This window comes from Heteronotia binoei, chromosome 2 (assembly GCF_032191835.1).
Source record: "Heteronotia binoei isolate CCM8104 ecotype False Entrance Well chromosome 2, APGP_CSIRO_Hbin_v1, whole genome shotgun sequence".
Classification (NCBI taxonomy): domain Eukaryota; kingdom Metazoa; phylum Chordata; class Lepidosauria; order Squamata; family Gekkonidae; genus Heteronotia; species Heteronotia binoei.
Window position 1 is genome coordinate 74,348,306 of NC_083224.1, and position 22,988 is coordinate 74,371,293.

At 41.1% G+C, this 22,988-nt stretch overlaps 1 protein-coding gene across 2 annotated transcripts in view; it reads right to left on the minus strand.

Moving 5' to 3' along the window:
* IKBKE (inhibitor of nuclear factor kappa B kinase subunit epsilon) overlaps positions 1–17,210 on the minus strand; it is a 50,875-nt gene extending 33,665 nt beyond the window's left edge. Inside the window, exons 1-7 of one of the 2 annotated variants that reach the window (XM_060231290.1) lie at positions 16,853–17,210; positions 13,161–13,294; positions 10,762–10,902; positions 5,802–5,931; positions 4,982–5,163; positions 1,988–2,148; positions 1,697–1,807 (exon numbers count right to left, since the gene is read on the minus strand). In XM_060231290.1, the coding sequence (XP_060087273.1) occupies positions 1,697–1,807; positions 1,988–2,148; positions 4,982–5,163; positions 5,802–5,931; positions 10,762–10,902; positions 13,161–13,247 (812 nt within the window). In that variant the 5' untranslated portion in view covers positions 13,248–13,294; positions 16,853–17,210. Of the gene's footprint in view, positions 1–1,696; positions 1,808–1,987; positions 2,149–4,981; positions 5,164–5,801; positions 5,932–10,761; positions 10,903–13,160; positions 13,295–16,852 lie in introns of those variants that run through there. The other variant, XM_060231291.1, reaches the window with a different exon arrangement.
* Between the last annotated feature and the right edge of the window lie 5,778 nt (positions 17,211–22,988).

A 22,988-nucleotide genomic window follows, 5' to 3' on the forward strand; every position in this document is an offset into this window, starting at 1 on the left:
AATTCAGTCTAAAACAAGTCAAATCACTGAACAATAACCACTGACAAAATCACCATTTTCTTTTCTTTAACTTAGGAATTTGGGAGAAAAAAGATGATGAACAGAGAAGGATGATGAAGAGCAAAGGAAGTAGGAGAAACAATAAAAAAGACACACAAAGAGAAAGAAGATTATTGTTGAAAAAGAGTAGGAGAAACAGATATGTGATAAAATATTAGAAGCAAACTAAATGAGATAACATTAAGAAGCAAACTAAATGAGATAATAGAAGCTGAAACTGTTGTTCATGTGACTACCCCATTCTTGTAGCAGGATAGGGTCTAATTTGAACACAAAAACTGGTGAATGAAATAAACCTTCCCAACCTTTACTTTGGTCCATTGCTTAAACTCCTTTTTTCCCCAGTCCAACTCTTGATACTAGAATGTCCTGGGAGAAAAATGTCTGAAGCAACAGACCTTCAAAAAGTAAGATAATATGGAGAAGGATCTCACTTCCTTCATCTATACATACCTTTTAGTTAATGAACGCCACCCCACCCTGAACTTCAAATATGAACAGACCTACAGTTTAAAAAAATAACTGCCAATAGTTTGGCTTCCAAAGCATCACAGTTTGGGACAAAAGGCAGATTTCAGGACTGAAAAGGTTAAACATTATTAGTTCTATTCTGCATAGTGTTGGTATTAGACTTTTTTAATTGAAGGGAAAATCAGAACGACTTTGGTTTGAGTGAGACCTCTTCATAATTAATGAGATATGAAAGTCCAACTTGGATGAAAGAAAATGACTCCGCTTCAGAATCTGCTGCTTAAAAGGACTATTTCACATGAGCTCATGGTCAAGTGTCATTCTGGCTGCCCTGTTTCAAAAAGGATATCACAGAGCTGGAGAAGGTGCAAAAGATTACAGTAGAGCTGTTCAGAGTTTTGGAGTGCCTTCCCTAAAAGATAAAGTTTAAGCATTTTAAACAAAATCATGAAGAGGGGAAGAAGGGCAGTATAAAAGAAAACAAATCAAGAATGCTGTGAAGAAAGTGGAGATTTCCCCCCTCCCTCTTCCATAATAAGGAGCTTCCAGGTTCAGTCAATGAAACTGATTAGCAATAGATTTTGAACAAACGAAAGAATGCATTGTTTCATCTAACATACATATAACATATGACACTGCTTGCTACAAGATGAAACAAAAGCTTGATGGCTATAAAAGGGGCTAGACAAAGTCATAACAGAAGTTTAACACTGACTATTAACCATGAAAATGAAACAGCAGCTTCCAGCTTCAGAGGCAAAATGCCCTGGAATACTAGCTGCAGGTGGGGAAATAGTTGGGGAGGATTTCTGGCTTCATGCCTCGCTTGACAGAAACATCTAGCTAGCTAGCCACTGTGAAACAGGATATGGAACTAGATGATCTTTAGCCTGATATAGTGGACCTGTTAATATCCAAGTTGCATAACCTTCTAGTCCCAAACCACACAGACACAGGACTATGTACAACTGCATGAGAAAAATTATCAGGGCTTCCAAGTACGACTCAGACCTGAGAACCAAAAGATTAACCCTATGTGGTTTCATTGAGCTGAGAGTACATGCACATGTACTTGTAAGTGACACAAAGAAGATTCTGCTGCACAGCAAGGAACAAAACCTCAGAAGTCTCCAGTCACTACTCATCAGTTTCCCCCTCTACTCACAAAGAAAGTCGGCATGTGATTGGTAGCTCATAGGTCCAGTCAATGGTCCCATTCTCTTGTTGTTGGATGCCTGCAATAGCTCCAGCGGGCTTTTCAGTTGTTATTTTGTACCTATTCAAAGAAGAGACATTCCAGTTGGGGGAGTCAGCAAATAAGGATTCCTTTTCTTGCAGGGACTTAAGTAACATTTACTGCGGTTCTGTTTTTTCAAAGGGTAGAGAGGATCCTGCTGGGAGGAGGGTTTAATGGGCAAAAAGGAGATGAAGCAAACAATCAAAGCAACATACGTACATGATTTCCTTGTTCTTGCGAGGTCCTCCAAAAGGGATAAATGGGAGGCTACCTGCGGCTGCATGGTAAAAGGTTACTCCAATACTCCACAGATCTACAGTTGCTCCATAAGCCCTTTGCTGGGGCTTCTTCAGCACAGCTCGCTTATATATATCTGGATGCTGTTAAGCAATGAGGTAAAAATATTAGTAACATTTCATTTTGCTTTATATTTAGTACATGTTTATCTTGCCTTTCCTCCAAGGAGCTCAGGGTGTTTTACGCTATTCTCCCCTCCCCCTTTTAGCTTCACAACAAACCAGTGAGGTAGTCCAGGAGAAGACTGTGTTTGGTGGAAGGTCAGTCAGCACACTTTATGGCAGACTGGGGATTTGAACCTGGGTTTCCCAACTCCTAGTCCAACGCTTTAACCATTACATCACACGCAGGGCTGGCATGTTCCAGTAGGCCAGGTAGGAAGCTGCCTAAGGCACTACCTGGCTTCAGGGGCGACCAATGGCTGCCCTCTCCTTGTGCGTGCCCCACCGCCCCATGCCCCTTCCCCTCCATGTTTGCCTTTGCTGCCTGCATCTCCGCTGCCCATCTCCATCTCACTGCCTACCTGGGGGGTGGAGGGTGGCGAAGAAGGAGCACCAGGGGTGACGGGGCAGCAGATGCACTCGCAGGCGCACAGAGCCAGGCTGCGAGTGCACCCACTGCTGCACTAATCCTGCTTAGCCTACCCAGATCTTGCTTCCAATGGAAGCAAAGAACTGGGATGGCTGAGTGGGCGTGGTGCAGCAGCAGGTGCACTTGGAGTGCTTGGTGCCACGCTGCCTGCTGCCTCTATGCTTACAGTTGCGGGGGCCTGGGGCACCAGGCCTGATCACACAAGCTTTCCTTTGGATATTCCCAGATTCAACATTAAAACTATTTAATAACCTCTTTTATAAAAATTACTGAAAGAATCCTAAAGAAATACCACAATATCCAAACTGTTAGTTTCCAGTGGCAGGAAGCTGCATTACCATAGGCAAGTCACAGATAGCAGCTCTTTGTACACCTGTGTTATTCAGACTCCATTTCCAGCATGTTTAATGAGAGAAATGTTCTCTAAGAGATGCACTGTGGAAGGAAGAAACATTTAACACTTGTAGAGCCTGTAATCCATTCCTGAATGTCTGAATAACACAAGTGTACACTTACATGTAAGGCCCACTGCATACAGTTAGAGTCACTTCAAAGTAAACATGCATAGGATCAAGTTGTTTAAATAATTAAATAATTTCCAGATGATACTTATCCAGTTTATAGCATGATAAATGTGCATTTGAGATTGTTTTCCTGGCCATGGTGCAGGCATCTTTCCTTGAACTTCTGGTTTCATGTCAGGAATACAATTCATTTCCAACACTAAGCTCAATATAATGTTGCACTTGGGGGAAAGTATTATTCTTGCAGCTGATGTACCAGTTCCTATTGTTATTTCCATAGACTGCAACTGCCAGAGCACTGTGTGCATCCACTGGATATTGCCAGTGATGTCATTAGTGAAAATAGCACAACTCTGCCAACCCCCAGCAACACTTCAACACTGTATGAGGTTACCGTTGGAATACCAATTCAAATAATGTTACTGGGGTGGGACTTTGCAAAAATCAGCAAGACTCCCACAATCCCAAGGAAGGCTACACTTCTGCTCCCAACCCATTACTTCAGGAAGGCACACACTAGCATTAGATCAGGGCTAGAGCAAGTACAAGGAATCTATACCAAGTGTGGCCAAACTTGACATGAACAAGACATGAATATGAGGGGGAGAAAGCAACAGAGAAAGAGGAAGGAAGGAAGGAGATGGAGAAGGGAGGGAGAGGTGAAAAGAAAGCATCTTTAACTTTAAATGCATTCTCTAAGCCCCCCATGTTGGCTGGCTTCGCTTGGAGAAGGGATTTAAAGAGACAAATGCCTTATCCAAGCTGCCCAATGGGGCAATGGAGCGAGAGCCACACAATATGTATGAAAGAGCCACAGGTGACTCCCGAGCCAGTTTGGCCACCCCTGCTCTATAGTATACCTGGACTCTTAAATCAATACCTGTTATCCTGCTGTGTTAACCTTATTATTTAAGGTGCAGTGTGTTGGAATGCACTTTGTGGTATAGTGACTTGAGAAAAACCTTCCTGAACTCATCGTGATTCACAACAGGGTCTCCTAACAGCCCTTCATTGCCAATTGTATGTTCTGTGATGGCCCAGGGAGGCCCACCTTTTCCATGGCAGCTCTGCTGCTATAAAACAACTTCCCAGAGAGGATAAAACAGGCAGCTACCCTTCGGGCCTTCTAAGGAGGCTCTAGTACAGAACTATTTAAAAAGAGCACATGGGGCACCCAGAATTGAGTTCTGGCTTACCTGTTTTCATTATCAATTTTATTGTTAATTATTAAAATGCCTATACTCCACCTTTCCTCATAGATCGTAATTTAAAACATACAAATACAGTAAACTCTGAAATAACCCCCACTCCTTGTTTTTATTTACAGTTTTTTATTAAATTAATTCGATAGAAAAGACTGGGTATACTTTTTTAAATGAAATAAATGCATTGGACCTAAAGCTGTGTAGAGGCAATAGCAGTAGTAGTTGGGAAGCAGAGGTAAGTGAGGGTGACAGAAAAAACAGAACTATGAGCCCTAGTGTTGGACTCAATGGACCACTGGCCTGAGCCAACACATCCTGTCTTAAATTTTTAAGTTCTCCTCTCCAAAAATTATATACCCACAACAGTCTCTAGGAGAACCATGTTGTAAGTTGCTTTAGGTCCTAATTGGGGAAAAAAGCAGAGCACAAATATCAAAACAAAGAATGTAAATAAATGAATGCTAGTATATTAAGTCCTTTGATTTCTGTAGTCATAAAAAAATCAGTTCACAACACCAACTCTGTTCCAGAATTAGATTTTATGCCTTCAGAAGCTCTTTTTCTTAATTAAAAAGGCCCATTTGCACTTTACTCACAAGGTATTCTTCTGTCCCATAAACTGACACAAACTTTTCATCATCATCCAGTTCACGGGCTGCTCCAAAATCAGTCAGTTTGTAAACACTTTGTCTGTCTTCTCCAATGAGACGCAGGATGTTTCCTGGTTTGATATCCCTGTGAACAATCCCATTCTCACGAAGATGATTCATGCCAGACACTAAAAAGTGAAATAAGGAAAAGGAACTCATAGAGCAGGGGCAGAATTTGATAGATGAGGAAACAAGTATTTCTATCTTGGTGTCTTCACATGATGAAACTACTGTGAAGAGACTCTGAAGCCCCAGGCACAATGTGTCACAGAAACACAGTTCTGGGCTGGGGATACTGTAGAAGGGAACCTATTTGCCTTTTAAAATCACCAGCATGTCTTTCACACAAGATCCTCAGAGAATAACTTGCAGAATGGATGGAATTTAAAAAAGCCTTGAACAAGCTCAGAATTGGTTGGTATTTAGAGCAATACATACAAAACACACAGGAGAATATGTCTTTCTACAAAACTCATGAGAAGTAGGAGAAAACTGCCCTTTTGGAATGTACACGTCCTCAGCTTTCTGAGAAAACCACTAAATTCTGTTTTCCAATTTAAATTCCTCAAGGGAGTTGAAAAACAATTGCTCACAAGAGACAGAATGTTTGTAAGCTGCAGACCGTGGGGATTGTTCCAATTTTCCGCAAGACATCACCTTGGAGTTGACCCTTAGAGAAGCCATGTTCTATGTATTTTGATTGGACCAGGGATATGCAAACTTCTAGACTGATTACCTTTAACAAATGGGTAATCCTGAAACTTACCTACACAATGTAACACTATGAGGAACTCGGATTCTGATAAGCCAAAGGCATTTTCTGGTTCTTCTAACAAGGTCAGCAGGCTCCCACCTGAGCAGTACTCCATTACCAGCACTTTCTGTTTGCTGCTTTCCTGTGTTTGGATTTGAGGGTGAAAGTTAAATCCCAACAGCAGGGACTGGATTGTTTACCTCAGTTACAAAAATTGGGCACAGCTTTGGACACTTCACTTTGCCACAGCTGAAAGACAGCATGAATTTCCTGAAAGAACTGTTTTAATTAGGCTTCCCAATCCCCAGGTCCCAGCAGGGGGTCCCCCGTTTTTACAGGCTTCCCCCCGCCCCCAGCCAGCTGGCCGCAGGGGAAGCCCCGCCCCTCACAGTCACCATGTAGTTTTTAGAGCTCCTGCAGGTCCGTTTTTAAAATATGTGCCTTTAAGGCTGAGCAGGAAACAGGAAGAGCTTCATGGGAAAGGGTCAGTAACAGTTTCGTTGGAGAACAGCCCCTCCGTTTGTTTTGCTTTCCTTTTCAGATCAAGTAAAGTTCTGCAGGAACAAGACCCAGTAAGTATTTGTGTGTGAGAGAGGGAGGGCAAGGGATTCCCTGGTTTGGAGGCCCTCCCCCCGCTTTAGAAAGCGTGTGGGGGGGGGGAGGGAAATGTCTACTGGGCACTCTATTATTCCCTATGGAGAACGATTCCCATAGGGAATAATGGGAAATTGATCTGTGTGTATTGGGGGCTCTGGAGGGGGCTATTTTTTGAGGTAGAGGCACCAAAGTTTTCATATAGCATCTAGTGCCTCTCCCCAAAATACCCCCCAAGTTTCAAAATGATTGAACCAGGGGGTCCAATTCTATGAGCCCCAAAAGATGGTGCCCCTATCCTTCATTATTTCCTATGGAAGAAAGGCATTTTAAAAAGTGTGCTGTCCCTTTAAATGTGATGGCCAGAACTCCCTTGGAGTTCAATTATGCTTGTCATACCCTTGTTCCTGGCTCCACCCCCAAAGTCTCCTGGCTCTGCCCCCAAAGTCCCCAGATATTTCTTGAATTGGACTTGGCAACCCTAGTTTTAATCAAACAAGAACTAGCTGGAAAGAGCATGAAGGAAGAGTAAGAAAGCAAAACTATTGCCTTGCAAACATTTTCTAGTGGCAGCCTAGGCCCTTTTCCCTCAGGCCATGGTGTTACTCTGGGACTGGTACAATTGTGGCCATTCCAACATGCACCTCCATTTCTGGGCTCTTTGGGACCTGAGTTTGACTGCAGATTGATGTGGTACTTTTCCATAAAAGAGAGCATTTCCCCCCACCCCAAAGGTTAACTTTTATTAACTACAAATGGATAGACTGAAGGCCAGGCCAGTCAGAAAGGCAATAATCAAAGTATCTGGCAAGTCAAAATAAAATAATTAAAATTTCTACTTTAACAAGTTCTTTGTGTGGATGTGTGTGTGTGTCTCTGAAAAGCATAGCGAAGAAAAAGAATGGATGAGAGAAAACAAGAGAATGAAAGATAACGCAAGCAGGACACTGGTAGATCTGAGAGAGAGACTTTTGCTGGAGACATGGACAAATGGTGTTGGGGGAGGGGGGTTGGCAGGAGCCAGAGAACCATGGAACCTGAAGAGGGGCTCTGAAACAGGCAATGGGAGGCTCTATGGCAGGAACTGGGATATGTGTCGGACCAATGGAGAGGAAGACTCAGGGACCATTGAGTGTAGTAAGAGAAAAGGGAAAGATTAATAATAAAAAAGAGAGGTTAGATTATAGGTACTAGTCTTGAAGAGTGCACTTTATCTCCTTAGTGGTGGAGGTAGGCCTAGCTGGAATAACTTTATCTGAGGTGTTTGGTTAAATCCCAGACCTTACATATTTAATTTCTCACCAAATAAGCTAATATTGGTTTGGGACAAAAAGCTAACTTGACAGGAGACAGTCCTGATTTTAACTCTAAGCATAATGACTGGAAATTTGTGTACACATGTGTTCAGCTGACAGAAAGGAAATGAGTTTTGTATCAGCTCATGAAGAAGACTGCCCTAAAATCCTGTCAAGTCTACTAGAATATATATCTTGCTCTGCAGTTTGAAATTACCTCAGCTAATCGTTTTGCTTTAATGATGAACCTTCTTTTAAATGATAACTCATTTTGCATTGTAACTAATTTTAGTTGGTGGTTTATTTCCTCTGAGTCTTATCATGGCTACTTCTTCCCCTGGCCTTTTGTCTTATGTACTATGGATTTTGAGGGGTCAGGTACCTTTGCACAGTTCATCTCCTGTGTTCCAGGACATCATGAAGCACTAGATGCTATAGGGCAGGGATGTCAAACATGCAGCCCATAGGCTGGATCAGGTCCTCAGAAGACTCCTATCAGGCCTGTGAGCAACTCACTGTTCCTTCCTTCTCCCTCTCTTGCTTCCTTCTGCTTGCTTTGCCAGGCTTGCTCAATCAACCTACAGAGAAAAGCTTCTATTTTTTTCCACTGGCTGACCAGCACATGAAGCAACTGTCATGAGCCCTGACGAGGGGGAGCTGGAAGGGTTAACAGACCTGGAAGAGTTGCCAACCAGCTCCTCAGCCAAACAACCAGCAGCTGGCCCATCAATCACTCTCCCCACATTCCAGGCACCAGTGATGGTTGTTGACAATCAATCTCCTCCAAGCTCTCCCCCTCCCATCTCAAGAGTTCAAAGCAGGCTCCAGAATGAGCTTTCAGAGCGAAGACATGAGGCACGCTGCTAGCAGAGTCACTGCCACCCAGAAAGCAGGCTGATTGAGGCTCCCATATAACTCCCACCCAGGACCTGGTAACCTCATGGAAGCAACAAGTCAATTCCCTGGCTTGCATCCATGCTCCTTCCTGATTCCAGATCCTGACCTGCTTGAATTTCTTGGCACCCTGATCCTTTGGCTTTTGGACACTGACTTCTGATTCTGGTTTGTGATTTTGCTTTGGTACTTGGCCCCTGTTTGACTTCCTGGACTTTGACCTTGGACTTGCTTTGGACTCCCACCTGCCCGTGCCCTGAGAACTTGACAGCAACTTATGCACAAAAGTTCACAATGCCCAGCCATGTCATATTTTCCTCTGGGTTTTAGGCTCAAAGCATTGTCCATGAAATTTCTGTAATGAATATCAGTAAATCAAAAGGTTTGCAACTCCTGAACAACACCTATATAGCATACTCAAGATAGCTACAGCACAGACATTGTGCAATAATTCAGAGCAAGAGGTGTCAGTTATCAGAGATTGTTAAATAAACAAAATATTGCAAGAATGTTAATCTGTTAAGTATGTTTTAAGTTTTTTTAACAAAATCTTTAATTGTATTTGTGTCCTTTATAAAGTTTATATCTCTGCTACCAGGCATTACATTTTATGACACACATGGCCCTGCCCGACAAGGTCTCATTTATGTCAGATCTGGCCTTCATGAATTAGACACTTATGCTATAGGGCTTCTGGTAGTAGGAAGAAGAAAAGTTGAATTTATACCCCACTCTTCACTCAGAGTCTTGGAGTGGCTTACAATCTCCTTCCTTTCTTCTCCCCAGACATCTTGTGAGGTAGGTGAGTCTGAGAAAGCTCTGAGAGAACTGCTCTTGAGAGAACTGTGACTGACTCAAGGTCACTCAGTTGCTGCAATCAAACCCAGTTCTCCAGATTAGAGTCTACTACTCTTAACCACTACACCAAACTGGCTCAATAACAAGTGAAGTGATTTATCAGTGTGTATCCTTAAATACTTTCCACGTGAGTGTACACAGCTCACCAAGCAGAGATGTAAGCCCCATTCTGAGGACAGGTAATGTCATGGTATTTTAATCTTCCTGACCAAAACCACCCTATTCACAGAAACTGATAATAGAGTAAATAATGTATGACAAAGCAGGCACTTGGTAGCTTCATAGTGCCCAGACTGCCATTTATTACAAAGAACAAGAAGATCTGCCAGTCTGCTTATTGCCTTTTTGCTGTGGGTGTAATGACAAAGTCAAGGAATCAAGAGACTTCTTTGCCACTTATTTCTCATACTAGCAAATGCAGAAGATTGAGGAAACAATGTCACACTAAACTCAAAATCAGGGGAAAGAATACAGGAGACAACGTACGTCACTTCTTATTTGAATTTTTTAGTTCCCTCATGGAAACAGATTTTCAGTCCTCCATCCCTTTAGAAGGAAGAAATTATTACCCAATGGAAAGCATGCCTATAATTAGACACAAACTACACAAAATCTAGATGTCACAGCCCTCCTAGGACTGTGTCACTTTGGAATAAAGTAAGAAAGAATGATGACAAATTTCTCTCTGACTAAAAGACCAGGCTCATATCCTCACATGCTAACTTTCCACAGCCAGAGGATTCAATGATACTATTCCTTGCCTGCTCTTTTAAGTGATAAAATCCTTGCCTATACCACAACATTCTACTGAATGTGTAATTCTTAGTCTCTTTAATCTTCCCATGGTTCAAGAGTCAAGATACTTTACAAAATGTAAAATACACAGATGTTTAAAAACAAAGGATAGGCAGTATGATACACCATAGGAATGCTTTGAATGGAAACAGAAGGATTTTTGTAAAGGAATTCAAAGGGTAAGCAAGAGACCAAATTATGCACTGAAAAAGATTGCATTGGGGCATACTGGTGCACCAATGCCAACATTAAGTGTGGGGGGTATATTACCCCCACACACACATTATACATACCACAGCTTTAAATGGCTTGAGACATATTTTGTATGAACAAGTGACCAGATAAAGAGTTAGACATGCCTACACAGAAAGGATGCTGTATGTGTTTGGTAGGGCCCACAAACACACTGTACAAAAATTCTGGATAAATAAAAAACACACAGTTATTCAAAGGGAGATTATCATAATGGTATTATTATCCCACACCAATGTTACCATAGCAACAATTTCTCATTGTAGGGTGAAAGTCAGACTCACAATTTCTTCCACAGCAAATAGTTTGACAATGTTATGGTGGTTTAACTTTCTTAGGACTTCAAATTCTCTTATCTGTACCTCCTGAGGTCTCAGGTAACTGGCATTGTTGAAGACTTTAACAGCAACTAGTTCTCCTGATTTCTGGGGCAGGGGAGGAAAAAGAAATTAGCAGGAATGTAAAGAAATGCTTTGCACCGAACACAAGTTGCAAACATGTAAATTTGCAACACTATAAACTGAAAGGTTATAAGATTCTCTCCACATATACAATGAACATATGCTAAAGAGACAATTTGTGGCTTATCTCACATATACACAAGCTGCTTGAATTGTATGTCTCATCAATTACTTGCTATAATTTCACTTACACCAGTGAATCAGTTTTGGGCACCACAGTATAAGAAGGCTATAGACAATCTGGAATGTGTCCAGAAGAGGGTAACGAAGATGGTGAGGGGTCTGGAGACCAAGTCCTATGAAGAAAGGTTGAAGCAGCTGGGTGGACTTAGCCTGAAGACAACTTAGAGGTGATATGATCACCATCTTCAAGTACTCAAAGGGCTGTCATATAGAGGATGGTGCAAAATTGTTTTCTGTTGCTCCAGAAAGTTGGACCAGAACCAGTGGGTTAAAATTAAATCAAAAGTTTCTGGCTAAACATTAGAAAGAACTTCCTGACAGAATGGTTCCTCAGTGGAACAGGCTTCCTCAGGAGGTGCTGGACTTTCCTTCCTTGGGGGTTCTTAAACAGAGGCTAGATGGCCATCTGACAGTAATGCTGATTCTGTGAATTAGGCATATCATGAGAAGGAGGGCAAGAAGGGTTGCATCAGTTCTTGTGACCCCCTCTTACACACCCAGGGAAATGCTGAGACTTTGGGGTCAGCAATTTTTCTCCAGGTCAGATTGGTAAAGGATCCTGAAGGTTTTTGCCAACTTCTGGGCATGGAGCAGGGGTCACTGGGGATGTGTGTGGGGGTGGGTGGGGAGGTATTTGTGAATTTCCTGCATTGTGCAGGGGGTTGGACTAGACGACCCTGGAGGTCCCTTCCAACTCTATGATTCTAATATTTCCCAGAAAGCTGTGGTGATGAAACTTAAATTGCCACAGTCACTTCACACAAATCAACTTCCATAAAGAGATTCATCCACACATCTGTACCTCAAAAAGACATACACATCTGAAGCTGTATGCCATGAAGTGAGCCCACATGGACAGCTGTTACATTGGAAATATCCTCCAAAGAAAATCACCCAAATTACCTTTTAAAAGAAAACCAGCACTGCTATCAGTCAGCCTAAGTTTGAGGGCCAAACTAGACCAAATGCGAAAGATCTCCCAGAGGTCTTTTAAAAGGCTATTATCAGTTCCCTGTGGCTGCTCTGAAGAATGCTGACCAAAGGGGCTGTCTATTGTGTGTTCTCTCCCTCCAGAGAACTAAGTGCAGCTTTGGAGAGCTGATTTAAATAACTGAAGAGGCACTGAAGGAAAGAGGTAAATACAAACTAGCTTAAAAAAGAAATTTCAGAGATCTTGATCACAAGTCACATCTAGTTTGATCCTGGGTGTAGAAGAGAAAGCCCTTCAGAAAGATTACAGCTATTTCAGAAGTGTAACATTGGCAGTTCAAAGTAACAACCCCACACATCACAGAAACAAGCCTTGCTTTCCATCCCTTGGGCATCCCAGTTTACATTCCTCCTTACTTGACTGTCATTTCTGAGGTGGACTTAGCTTCTGGCTCTCAGATCTCTCCTTAATAACCTTATATTCCTACCTCGATCTTTTATATGACTCATTAAGGTGAGTCATTAAGATGTAACTCCACTTGTCACCTTTATTCAAATACTTTAGGAAGGTATTGTGTGTTAATATTATGAAAGCCAAGCAGTTTTTAAGCACATGCTGGGAAAGTGAAAGTAACAGATCTGCCAGGTAGATCATCTAAGTGACAGAAAGTGGATGGTTGCCAGATTGCATCAGCCTGGACAATGTCAGCATGACTCAGCAGCAAGCTGATTGGTTACCTGGGTGGATGGATTGTATAAATGTACAAAGACACTTTACTGTGTGTGGGTTATGTATGGTGGAGTTGCAGCGGAGCATTCTGTCGGTTTGGAGAGTGGAGGTGTAAATAAATTGTATATAGTGGTTTTATCACTGCTGTGTGCAAGCCTTCATTCTTTGCGTCACCTAAGACCACCCTCACTAAACACAGGCGCATCAACATTGTGACCATTACTTTGTGTTTCTGTTGTGAGATCTGTTTTACCACACTGCCCTATTCATTTTTAATTGTATTTGTAATTTTGTTTTCATTCTTTTGCAACAGAAAAGCTGCTGCCAAAATACAAGTCACTCACTTCCAGGGCGTCCTAGTTAGGAACTATCTCCTTACCTTGTTGCGGGCTTTGTACACACTGGCAGTAGCACCTTGACCCAGCAAATCCTCTGTTTCCCAGAGATAGTTTGGTGTACTTTTCATGGCCAGTGAGTGGGTGGTCAGTCTATCACCTCCAAAACAAATGGAAACTGGAAGCAAATGTCACAAGGTGGCATGAGATAAGTGCCAGTCCTGGAGTCTAGCTTCAGAAGACTCTCAATCAATTAAGCTTATTTGCTTTTTATTAACGAACACCACAGCTCAGAAGAAAGCATCTTTATTACTTAAACAGAGCATAACCCATAATTAACATTTCCAAGCACTCTTATTAGAGTTCCCATAAAAATACATCTGCTTCCAATCTCTATTACGCAGATTCCTAACTCTGGGACTGGAGGAAGTTCAACATGACATAAGTATAAACTATTCTTCCCCTTTGGATACTACACCCTTGTTGCAGGTCCTTCTTTTGAGTTCTTGCTCTGTTAAATATCTGGAAAGCCAAACCTTTAGATCTCTTTCCTAAAGTGTCAGCCACTTCCCATTGAGAGTATGAAAGCCAATAACTGAAGCCTGCATGAAGTCAGACACAAACCATTTTGCCTGATAAGTAAACTCTGGTGCTTTCATCTATGGCAGATACTAGAAGTATCCATTTTGCAAGGACCGAAAGCAAATGTATGGTAAAACAGCCAGTTAAAGAGGAAATGCTTTGCTTCCTGTGAAAGAGAAATGCAGTGCCTAGAGTTTCTGTAATTAACCAGTTTTTTCTCACAACCAACAGCACCTTGGGGCATTTCTCTCTCTCTTGCTCTTTAAAGGCCTTAAGATATTGCAAAAATTGCTAAAGACTGGCCAAATAATCTTATCTAAAGTATCTCAAACAGAACTTTCTGGTAGTTATGCAGACTTTGTGACACAGGCATTGGCTTTTTCCATACCACTACATACTTTTCAGCCAAATGCTACTGTATTTCTATTTTGAAGCATTCTTGAGTACGTCTAACTTTTTTTGTCATTTCTGCCAAACACAAAAAACATTAGAACCAATCTCCCACTAGCCTAATGTCACTCTAACTCTTCTCTTCTCCGCATGGCTTTCGTTGGATTTCATACTATCTGCCCTGGGGGCTGCAACTTGCTCTGCATCTTTCACACAGCAAACAAAATCCTCTAAAAACCAGTTTCTGTTTGCCGCATGAAAAAGGCGAAGCTAGTTGCAGCCCTGGGGCAGATAGTGTGAAGCCCTGCAGAGAAGAGCATGAGAGTGGCATAAGGCTAATGGGAAATTGGTCTAGAGCAGGGGTGGCCAACGGTAGCTCTCCAGATGTTTTTTGCCTACAACTTCCATCAGCCCCAACCATTGGCCATGCTGGCTGGGGCTGATGGGAGTTGTAGGCAAAAAACATCTGGAGACTTACCGTTGGCCACCACTCAGGAATACTCCTAACTAGCAACACAGTACCTATTCAGGAAATGATGTGAAGCAGCATCAGCAATGTGTAAATCCCTAACCTTTAGATTGGGTTGCAGAGTTTCCTCACAGGTTATTTGCCATGGGTCTGAAGTTGCTGGAAAGCAAGTCCCCCCACCCCCCCACCCCACTTCTACAGCATTGCAGTACATTCAGGCACCTCCCAGAGTTTTTTCCCTGATCTTTCCAAAACCTGTGTTGTTACCAAGTTTGGAGAAAAACCACAACAAAGCTCGGATGGCCATTGTGTGTGTAGGAAAGTCTGGATTTTTCTTAGAGCAGCCCTTTTTTCTTCTTGCCAGTGGGAATCTTGTCATTTAAATCATCAATTGAATATTGTTACATTGATATAACATTACAAAAATATATGTAATAGGCTCACTAAACTCATAGCTTTCATTTTAAAAATTAAGTCTTTATTACCTCTCATTAGGGAGACCTATTTTTAAGTAAAATTTGTAAATTCAGAGAAACTGTAACATATTATTATAAAGTTATATATAAAAATATGATCCTTCAAACATTGGGCAGGATTCAGAAGCAGCCCCAGTCTCTGAACCTGCTCCTTCAAGGGAACACAACCCCCTCCAAGATGGGCAGACTCTGCAGTCCCTGAGCAGCTTCTCTATTGATCAACAGCACCCAGGGCCAGCCCTGCCACTAGGCAAACCAGGTGCCAGGCTTCTGCGGGTGCTGAATCAGGTGCCCCCTCATGTGACTCAGTGATGTTATCAGTGCAAGGGGACACCAGAAGTTAGCCTTGCCTAGGGTGCCAGATAGTCTAGGGCCGGCCTTGACAGCACCTCAGTCTTGTCATGATCCAGTTTCAGTTTACTGGTCATCACTGTTCCTGTGCCCATGAGCAGACACTCATTAACACAGGAAGACCTGCTCAGCAGCAAACCGGAGCCCTGCAGGGTCTTCCACTGCCTATTGCCCATTTTAAGATTACAGCAGTTATATTCTGCTCAGGATGTGAACTGCTCCACTCATGGGGGGGTGGGGAGAGAAGAGGAAAAATTGGTCATCATTCATCTCATTACCTTCTCCAGACACCTATTCAGGACTTCTACATCTGGAGCATATTAATGGAAAGTCACCACTACATCAGTTTTCAGTTTACTTTCAGTAGTAATTAAATTTGCAGATCCAATGAAAGCATCTCCATAACCAAACAAGTTCCCATATCAGTCAACTGCTGCTAACTGTGTTTTTCCACCACCAACTAAAGAAAAGTTCTGTTCATCCACAGAAGTAGCAATTACTGCAACTGTTTTCTCAGACAACATTTTAAAAATGTACCACTGGTGCCAGATCTTTTATTTCTGATAGCTTTTAGCCATTTAAGCATTACTGTCAATTAACTTCATAACTGTCTTGTCTTGGCTCATATTGTATCCTGCTGAACTAATAGATTCCAAAGCTCTAACCAATTTATAGTCCCCTCTCATACATGAATGGGCCAGAAAACACACCTTGATGAAACTCTGAGCTTCCATACTATTCTCAGAAAGCAGAATTTTTGTTTCTGTTGGGAACCACCTTTGTGGTGTTGTTTCCAAAACATGATGGGAGGGGAAAATGTTCTTAATGTTTTCTCATTTCCCATTTCCAAAATTAACAGGTTTATAATTTGTATTTTGGAAGAGGAGACCTAAAAATCTGGATCAACCATTATTTTTGGTGCAAGTTTGGGTATACTAATTTTATTTTGGCCAAGTGAAGAAAGCTAGATGAGGAAATTATGCCCACAGTCACCCAGTGGATGGTCCCATTTGAAGCCTAGTCAATTTGGTTTAACACCGAGACTAGCTACTACTTCACACTGGTCAGAAATAACTGCAGGATAGATTACTGCAGAAATGAGGATAAGCTGTAGCAATGGAGGGGAGAAAGGCATGCATCAAGCCTAGTGGAGGCAAGAGGGCTGAAAGAAGTAACCCCTGAGGTGAGAACTGGAGTGTGCCACACACTCTCAAGAAACTGCTTTCAGCTGTGAAACAATGAAGAATAAAGTAGAGTTCGGTATTTCTTGCACACACAAGGGAAGAGACTGTTACGTTTTTCAAAAGTAGCTCGCAGGAAGGAATAAAAACGCCACGATTATAATAGCGGTGGGCTCTATTACCAAAAGGAAGAGAGCGAGCAAACACTCAGCTCGCCTTGCACAATCGCCACAGGCATCACAACACTAGGAAATAGCCTTCACACGTATGGACATAAAGGAGCTCACCTGAAGTTTGGCCGCTCTCTCACCGTCACAATTTAATTCCTCTACAGCTTCTAAACAGAACAACCCCTACACTCTTTATCCAAAGCGCTAACGAATGGTGAATAAGAATTGGGACTTTTCTTAAAGTATCACAGCTACTTCCTCGTTTCCTTTTCTCTTAAAGGTACATTGTTCGATTCGCTGCTCTCAGGCCCCGTCAGAGGAAAACGTCAGCAACGTTGAAACAGGATCCTCCCCTCTTCCTCATTAATAGTTTTATCGAGGGTTTTTATGCAACTTTAGTAATGAAGCCTAAAAATATAAAACTCGATTGCCCAACGATTAAGTTCCCTTCTCATTGTACGGCTACTGCCACCCCCCCCCCCTAGTTAGGTCCAGCCCAGAGGCGGAGCGAAGCTAAGGGGAGGGCCCTGCGCGAATGTTCTCATTCCCCGTCCTGTTGCATGTTATTACTGGTCTTTTGCCTTGAAACGATACTAGCCGCCAATTGCTGCCCATTCCCCATTCTCATCGCAACGCAATCTAAATTATAATTGAAGAGCAGACGCAGATAGATTAGAAAAATGCATTATATGCAACGAAGTACTGAGGAAACAAAACAGAAATTTTGGGACCATTTTACAGATGGGGAACGGCAAGACTGGAAGAGACATGTCTGAGCTCCATAGCAAAACATTATTATTACACTCAGGGCTTTTTAGGTAGAAAAAGCCCAGCAGGGACTTATTTGGTCACACCCCCTGGCACCAAGATAGCTGGAACTGCGTTCCTATTTTTAAAAAGCCCTGATTACACTTGACTAATTCCAGCCCTAGCACCTCTTAGCATCAGTTAAACCGCTAACCAAGGCTGACCTTGGATGTGGGTGGGTGTATTTTAAAGGATGCACAAGAATAGTATGTAGACAGATTTTCAAATGGAAATCCACTGCTTTCAAATGCATTTTCAAATGGAAGTCCACTGCTCAAATGCAATACCTTCCAGAGTCAATTTATTTGATGTATCTTAAGTTAACACATCATAAATAAATGGAAATCTATTTTAAACTGCATTTTTAAAATTGCCAAAAATGATAAGTAATAAATAAAAACCATTTATTGCAAATGTAATGTACTGTAATTGTTGTGTATATGAACTAAAGCTGTGTATTAGTAATGGTGTTCCTGCCTGGCTCATTGGACTGAGCTTGGGGACTCAGGAACAATGGGCAGTAGGATCCAAATCCCTACTGCTCTGCTCCAATCACGGGCCCCCTTCTGGTTTGAATGATCCAATGGTGTCCTTGCGCAGGAACCTAGATGTATATATAGTTGGCCCCATTGGCCCAGTTCTGCAGTCTCAGAGTGCAGCCCCTTTGTCATGCTGTACCAAAATAAAGAGCTATGATCATTACCACCTCACCTCTTCTTTGCGTTGAACCTACTATATTATAGTAATATTATTTTATAACTGGCTTCCAGTCAGTAAGTCCTTGGTTCAAATTTCCCATGGAAACAAGAGAAGAGTCAGAGCTTCCAACTGGTGCTCAAAAGTGGTCGTTAATTGTAACACATAAAATGCCTAATTGATTTCCACAATAAAAATAAGTGTCTACCAACCTCTATAACCTATTAATCTCTCAGGATCAGAGTTACAGGTAGGTCAGGTCATTCTCACTACCCTTCTTGTCTTTTAAAAAAATTCTAGAAAGCCATGACCATTTCAACTCTCAGGTCTCCACTCTCACTCACAAAGACATCAGCAGCTGGGTAGGCCACTCCACCTCTTTTAATAACAGCCCCTCACTCAAACACTATACAGTTATTGAGGTTGGGGGCTCCATTCAGATGCTGCTGTTGTTTATTCATTATCTAGTCAACCAAATATTTGGATACTTAAATCTGGTGACAAGAGCTGTGAACAAGCAAGAAATATCTTTCTACAAACCTGAAAAGGACCCCAGGTTTGCAAAAAAATGGGAAATCTAAAAAAAAAAATGTATTGGGGAGTTTTCAAAACTTGAAAATGATAAAAGGAGCACGTGTAGCTTTACACGATGAATTCCCTCAGTGGCTGTTGCTAGGCAACCACAGTATTTTGATCTGGGGTTCAGTAAGTAAGAAAGCAGAGAGAGGGAGCAGGACCTTTTCCAGGACTATTCTGGTCTTTTTTTTAAAAATCAGATTTATTGGTATATTAAATCAGTCTTACAACACATTATAATATCAAATCGTCTTACACAATCATATTACATCATCATCCAAGATACACAGAAAAGAGAATGAAAGTGGCTTTCACTCAAAAATTAAACATCCTTCTTATTATAATCAAAACATCATTTCATTTCAACAATTCATCGACCCCCTTTACTTCTGATCCTAACCATTAGACCATTTTTGTCTTTTTGTTAATCCATTTATATAATTTTTCCCATTTACTACTTGCCTCAGACTTGGGCACCCCTTTCAGCAGAGTCGACAGTATATCCATCTCCGCAGCTTGAAGTACTTTGTCAACCAGTTTATCCAAATTGGGACACTTCCTTTGTCTCCAATACTTGGCAAATAAAATTCTTGCAGCTAGGGTTGCCAAGTCCAATTCAAGAAATATCTGGGGACTTTGGGGGTGGAGCCAGGAGATATTGGGGCGGAGCCAGGAACAAGGGTGTGAAAAGCATAATTGAACTCCAAGGGAGTTCTGGCCATCACGTTTAAAGGAACCGCACACCTTTTTAAATGTCTTCCTTCCATAGGAAATAATGAAGGATAGGGGCACCTTTTTGGGGGGCTCATAGAATGGGACCCCCTGGTCCAATCGTTTTGAAACTTGGGAGATACTTTGGGGAGAGTCACTAGATACTATACTGAAAATTTGGTGCCTCTACCTCAAAAAACAGCTCCCCCAGAGCCCCTGAAACCTCCAGATCAATTCCCCATTATACCCTATGAGAATTAATCTCCACATAGAGAATAATGCTCAGCAGACGTGAGAGGATGCAAGGACTACAAGTCCCAGCATGCACCTCACGAAGGGAGGCCAGACTGGAGCAAATAGCAGGCCGGCGGTGGGCGGGTCTTTGTAACTCGGAGGAAGGGAGAATCCTGAAGCCAGGCAAGGAAAGAGAAACAATGCCGTTCCACTCCCCCCACCCCCCACCCCCGCTATCAGATTTTTAGGGAGCGGGGGATTAGGCTGCTAATTCAGGGGTCCCCCGGCAGGGCGGGGGGGGGGGTTGGGAAGCCTACTTGCAGCCGTAAGAATATAAATACTCATCATCCTTTGGTATTTCATTTCTGACTAGTGATAGTAACATCATCTCTGGTTTAAATTGTATTTCTGTATTTAGTATTTCCTTCAAAAATTCATATATTCTCACCCAAATTTTTTTAGTAACTTTACAAGTCCACCATAAATGAAAAAACGAACCTATTGAAGTTCCACATTTCCAACATATAGGTGAAATAGTCGAATTAATCTTAGTTAATTGAACCGGGGTTATGTACCATCTGTGGAACATTTAAAAAAATTTTCTCTATAACTTACTGGTTTAATAATTTTATAATTAATTTTCTACAAAAACGACCATTGTTCTAAATCAATATTCTTCCCCAGGTTTTGTGACCATCTAATCATCGATTCTTTCACCACTTCATCCTCTAATTTTATTTGTATCCAATAATTATAGACTTTTAAAATTGTTTTATCTTCCTTTGTTAATAATATTTTGTCAAAGTCAAAATTTCCTTTTGTAAAACCTGATAATTTATCTTTGTTAAATTTGGTTGTAATCTGCATCATTAGCCACCAATCTAATTTTATCCCTCTAATATCTAACTCCTCCTTCTTCCTTAATTTGTCATTTTCATCTAACAGATCGTGATACCTAATTACCTTAGAATAATCCCATAATTGTGGTTGTGATGATGCTTCCCCCAGTGATCACCACCTAGGCGTTTTATTATATATCTTCCTTTTAATTTTTAACCAGACATTAAGAACATAAGAACATAAGAGAAGCCATGTTGGATCAGGCCAACGGCCCATCAAGTCCAACACTCTGTGTCACACAGTGGCAAAATTTTTTATATACACACATACACTGTGGCTAATAGCCACTGATGGACCTGTGCTCCATATTTTTATCTAAACCCTTCTTGAAGGTGGCTATACTTGTGGCCGCCACCACCTCCTGTGGCAGTGAATTCCACATGTTAATCACCCTTTGGGTGAAGAAGTACTTCCTTTTATCCGTTTGAACCTGTCTGCTCAGCAATTTCATTGAATGCCCACGAGTTCTTGTATTGTGAGAAAGGGAGAAAAGTACTTCTTTCTCTACTTTCTCCATCCCGTGCATTATCTTACATTAAATAATGCTTTGCGAATTAAATGGTTTGTGAAGTATTTATAATCTTTTTCTGCATACCACATATTGGCATGCCAACCAGCTAATAGATCAAATCCCTCTAGTATAAGGACCCGTTTGTTTTCCAAGATTATCCAGTCTTTCAACCACACCATTGCATTTGCTATATAGTAAACTTCCCAGTCCGGGAGGCCTAGACCACCGTTTTCTTTTTTATCAGCTAAAATTCTCCATTTGATCCTTGGCTTCTTACCTTGCCAAACAAGTAACTTAGCCATTTGATCCAATTTAACAAAAAACTCAGAGGGCAATCCTACCCATAAAAGATAATTGCATAGTTCCCCATTTTTTCAATGAAAATTCAACCTCTTTTAACAGACATACAAAATTGTTATCAAAAATACTTCTACATTTATTGGTCAGGGTTATCCCCAAATACTTCACTTTCTTCTCCCTTTTAAACCCTGTTCTTGTCTCTAGGTTCTGGATATCCTGAGTGGACATGTTCTTTGTTAAAATTTTAGATTTCTGTTTATTTACTCTTAGACCAGCAACTTGCCCATATTCATTCAAATCTTTTAAAATCTCGTCTATTGATTCCAGTGGGTTTTGTAAAATCAAAACAATATCGTCGGCATATGCCAATACTTTGTATGTCTCTCCTTTAACCTTCAAACCTTTAATATTTCTGTTGCTCCTAATAGAGTCATTCAAAACCTCGAGGGATAAAATAAAAAGTAATAGGGACAATGGGCAACCTTGTCTAGTGCCCTTACACAACTTAATTTCATCTGTTAAACCTCCATTAACAATTATTTTAGCATTTTGCTCATAATAAATTGCCTGCACATTTTTTATAAAATCGTCTCCAAAGTCCATAACTTTAAGCTGTTGCAACATAAAATTCCAGTTTAGGTTATCAAAAGCTTTTTCTGCATCTAAAAAAAGCAAAGCCATTTGTTTATCCCTATTTAACTCATAATATTCCAAAGTGTCTAAAACAATTCTAATGTTAGATCCCATGTGTCTCTTTGGAAGAAAACCTGTTTGATCCAGGTGGATCAGTATGTTCAAAATCATCTTCAACCTATTTGCCAAAATAGAAGTGTAAATCTTATAATCCATATTGAGTAGCGATATTGGCCTATAATTTCTAATTTCATCACAGTCACTTTCAGTCTTCGGGATAAGAGCTATATTCGCATATCTCCAAGAGTTTGGCATCTCAGCTGTTAACCACACCTCCTCTATCACATTTTTAAAATGATTAATTATACTGTCTTTGAAAACAATATAGTACTCTGAGGGAAGACCATCCGGGCCTGTCGCTTTATTTTTCTTTAATTTACTCCAAACTTCTTCAGTTTCAAACATCGTGATTGGACTTCTGTTCCTCCGTAAGTTTTGGAAGTGATTTACTTAATAAGTATTTTTCTTGTTTTCCCTTATCTATGTCTGTTGGACTATATAGTTGAGTATAAAAATCCCTTATTATTGTTTTCATGTCTTCTAAAAGGAATTTATGTTTTCCCTCCTTATCCTTCAATACTTTAATTGTTCCCCCCCCCCCCGCTCTTTCCTAATTTTATATGCAAGCCATCTACCTGGCTTATTAGCACTCTCAAAAAATTGTTGTTTTGCTAATTGTACTTTCCCCCCCATATTTTCCATAAACATCACATGGATCTTATGTTGCAATATTTTTATCGTATTCTTTATCTCCTGTATACTTGGATTCTCTTTTAATTGTTTTCCCTGTTGTTTTAGTAATTCTGTTGTTTTCCCTAATTTTTT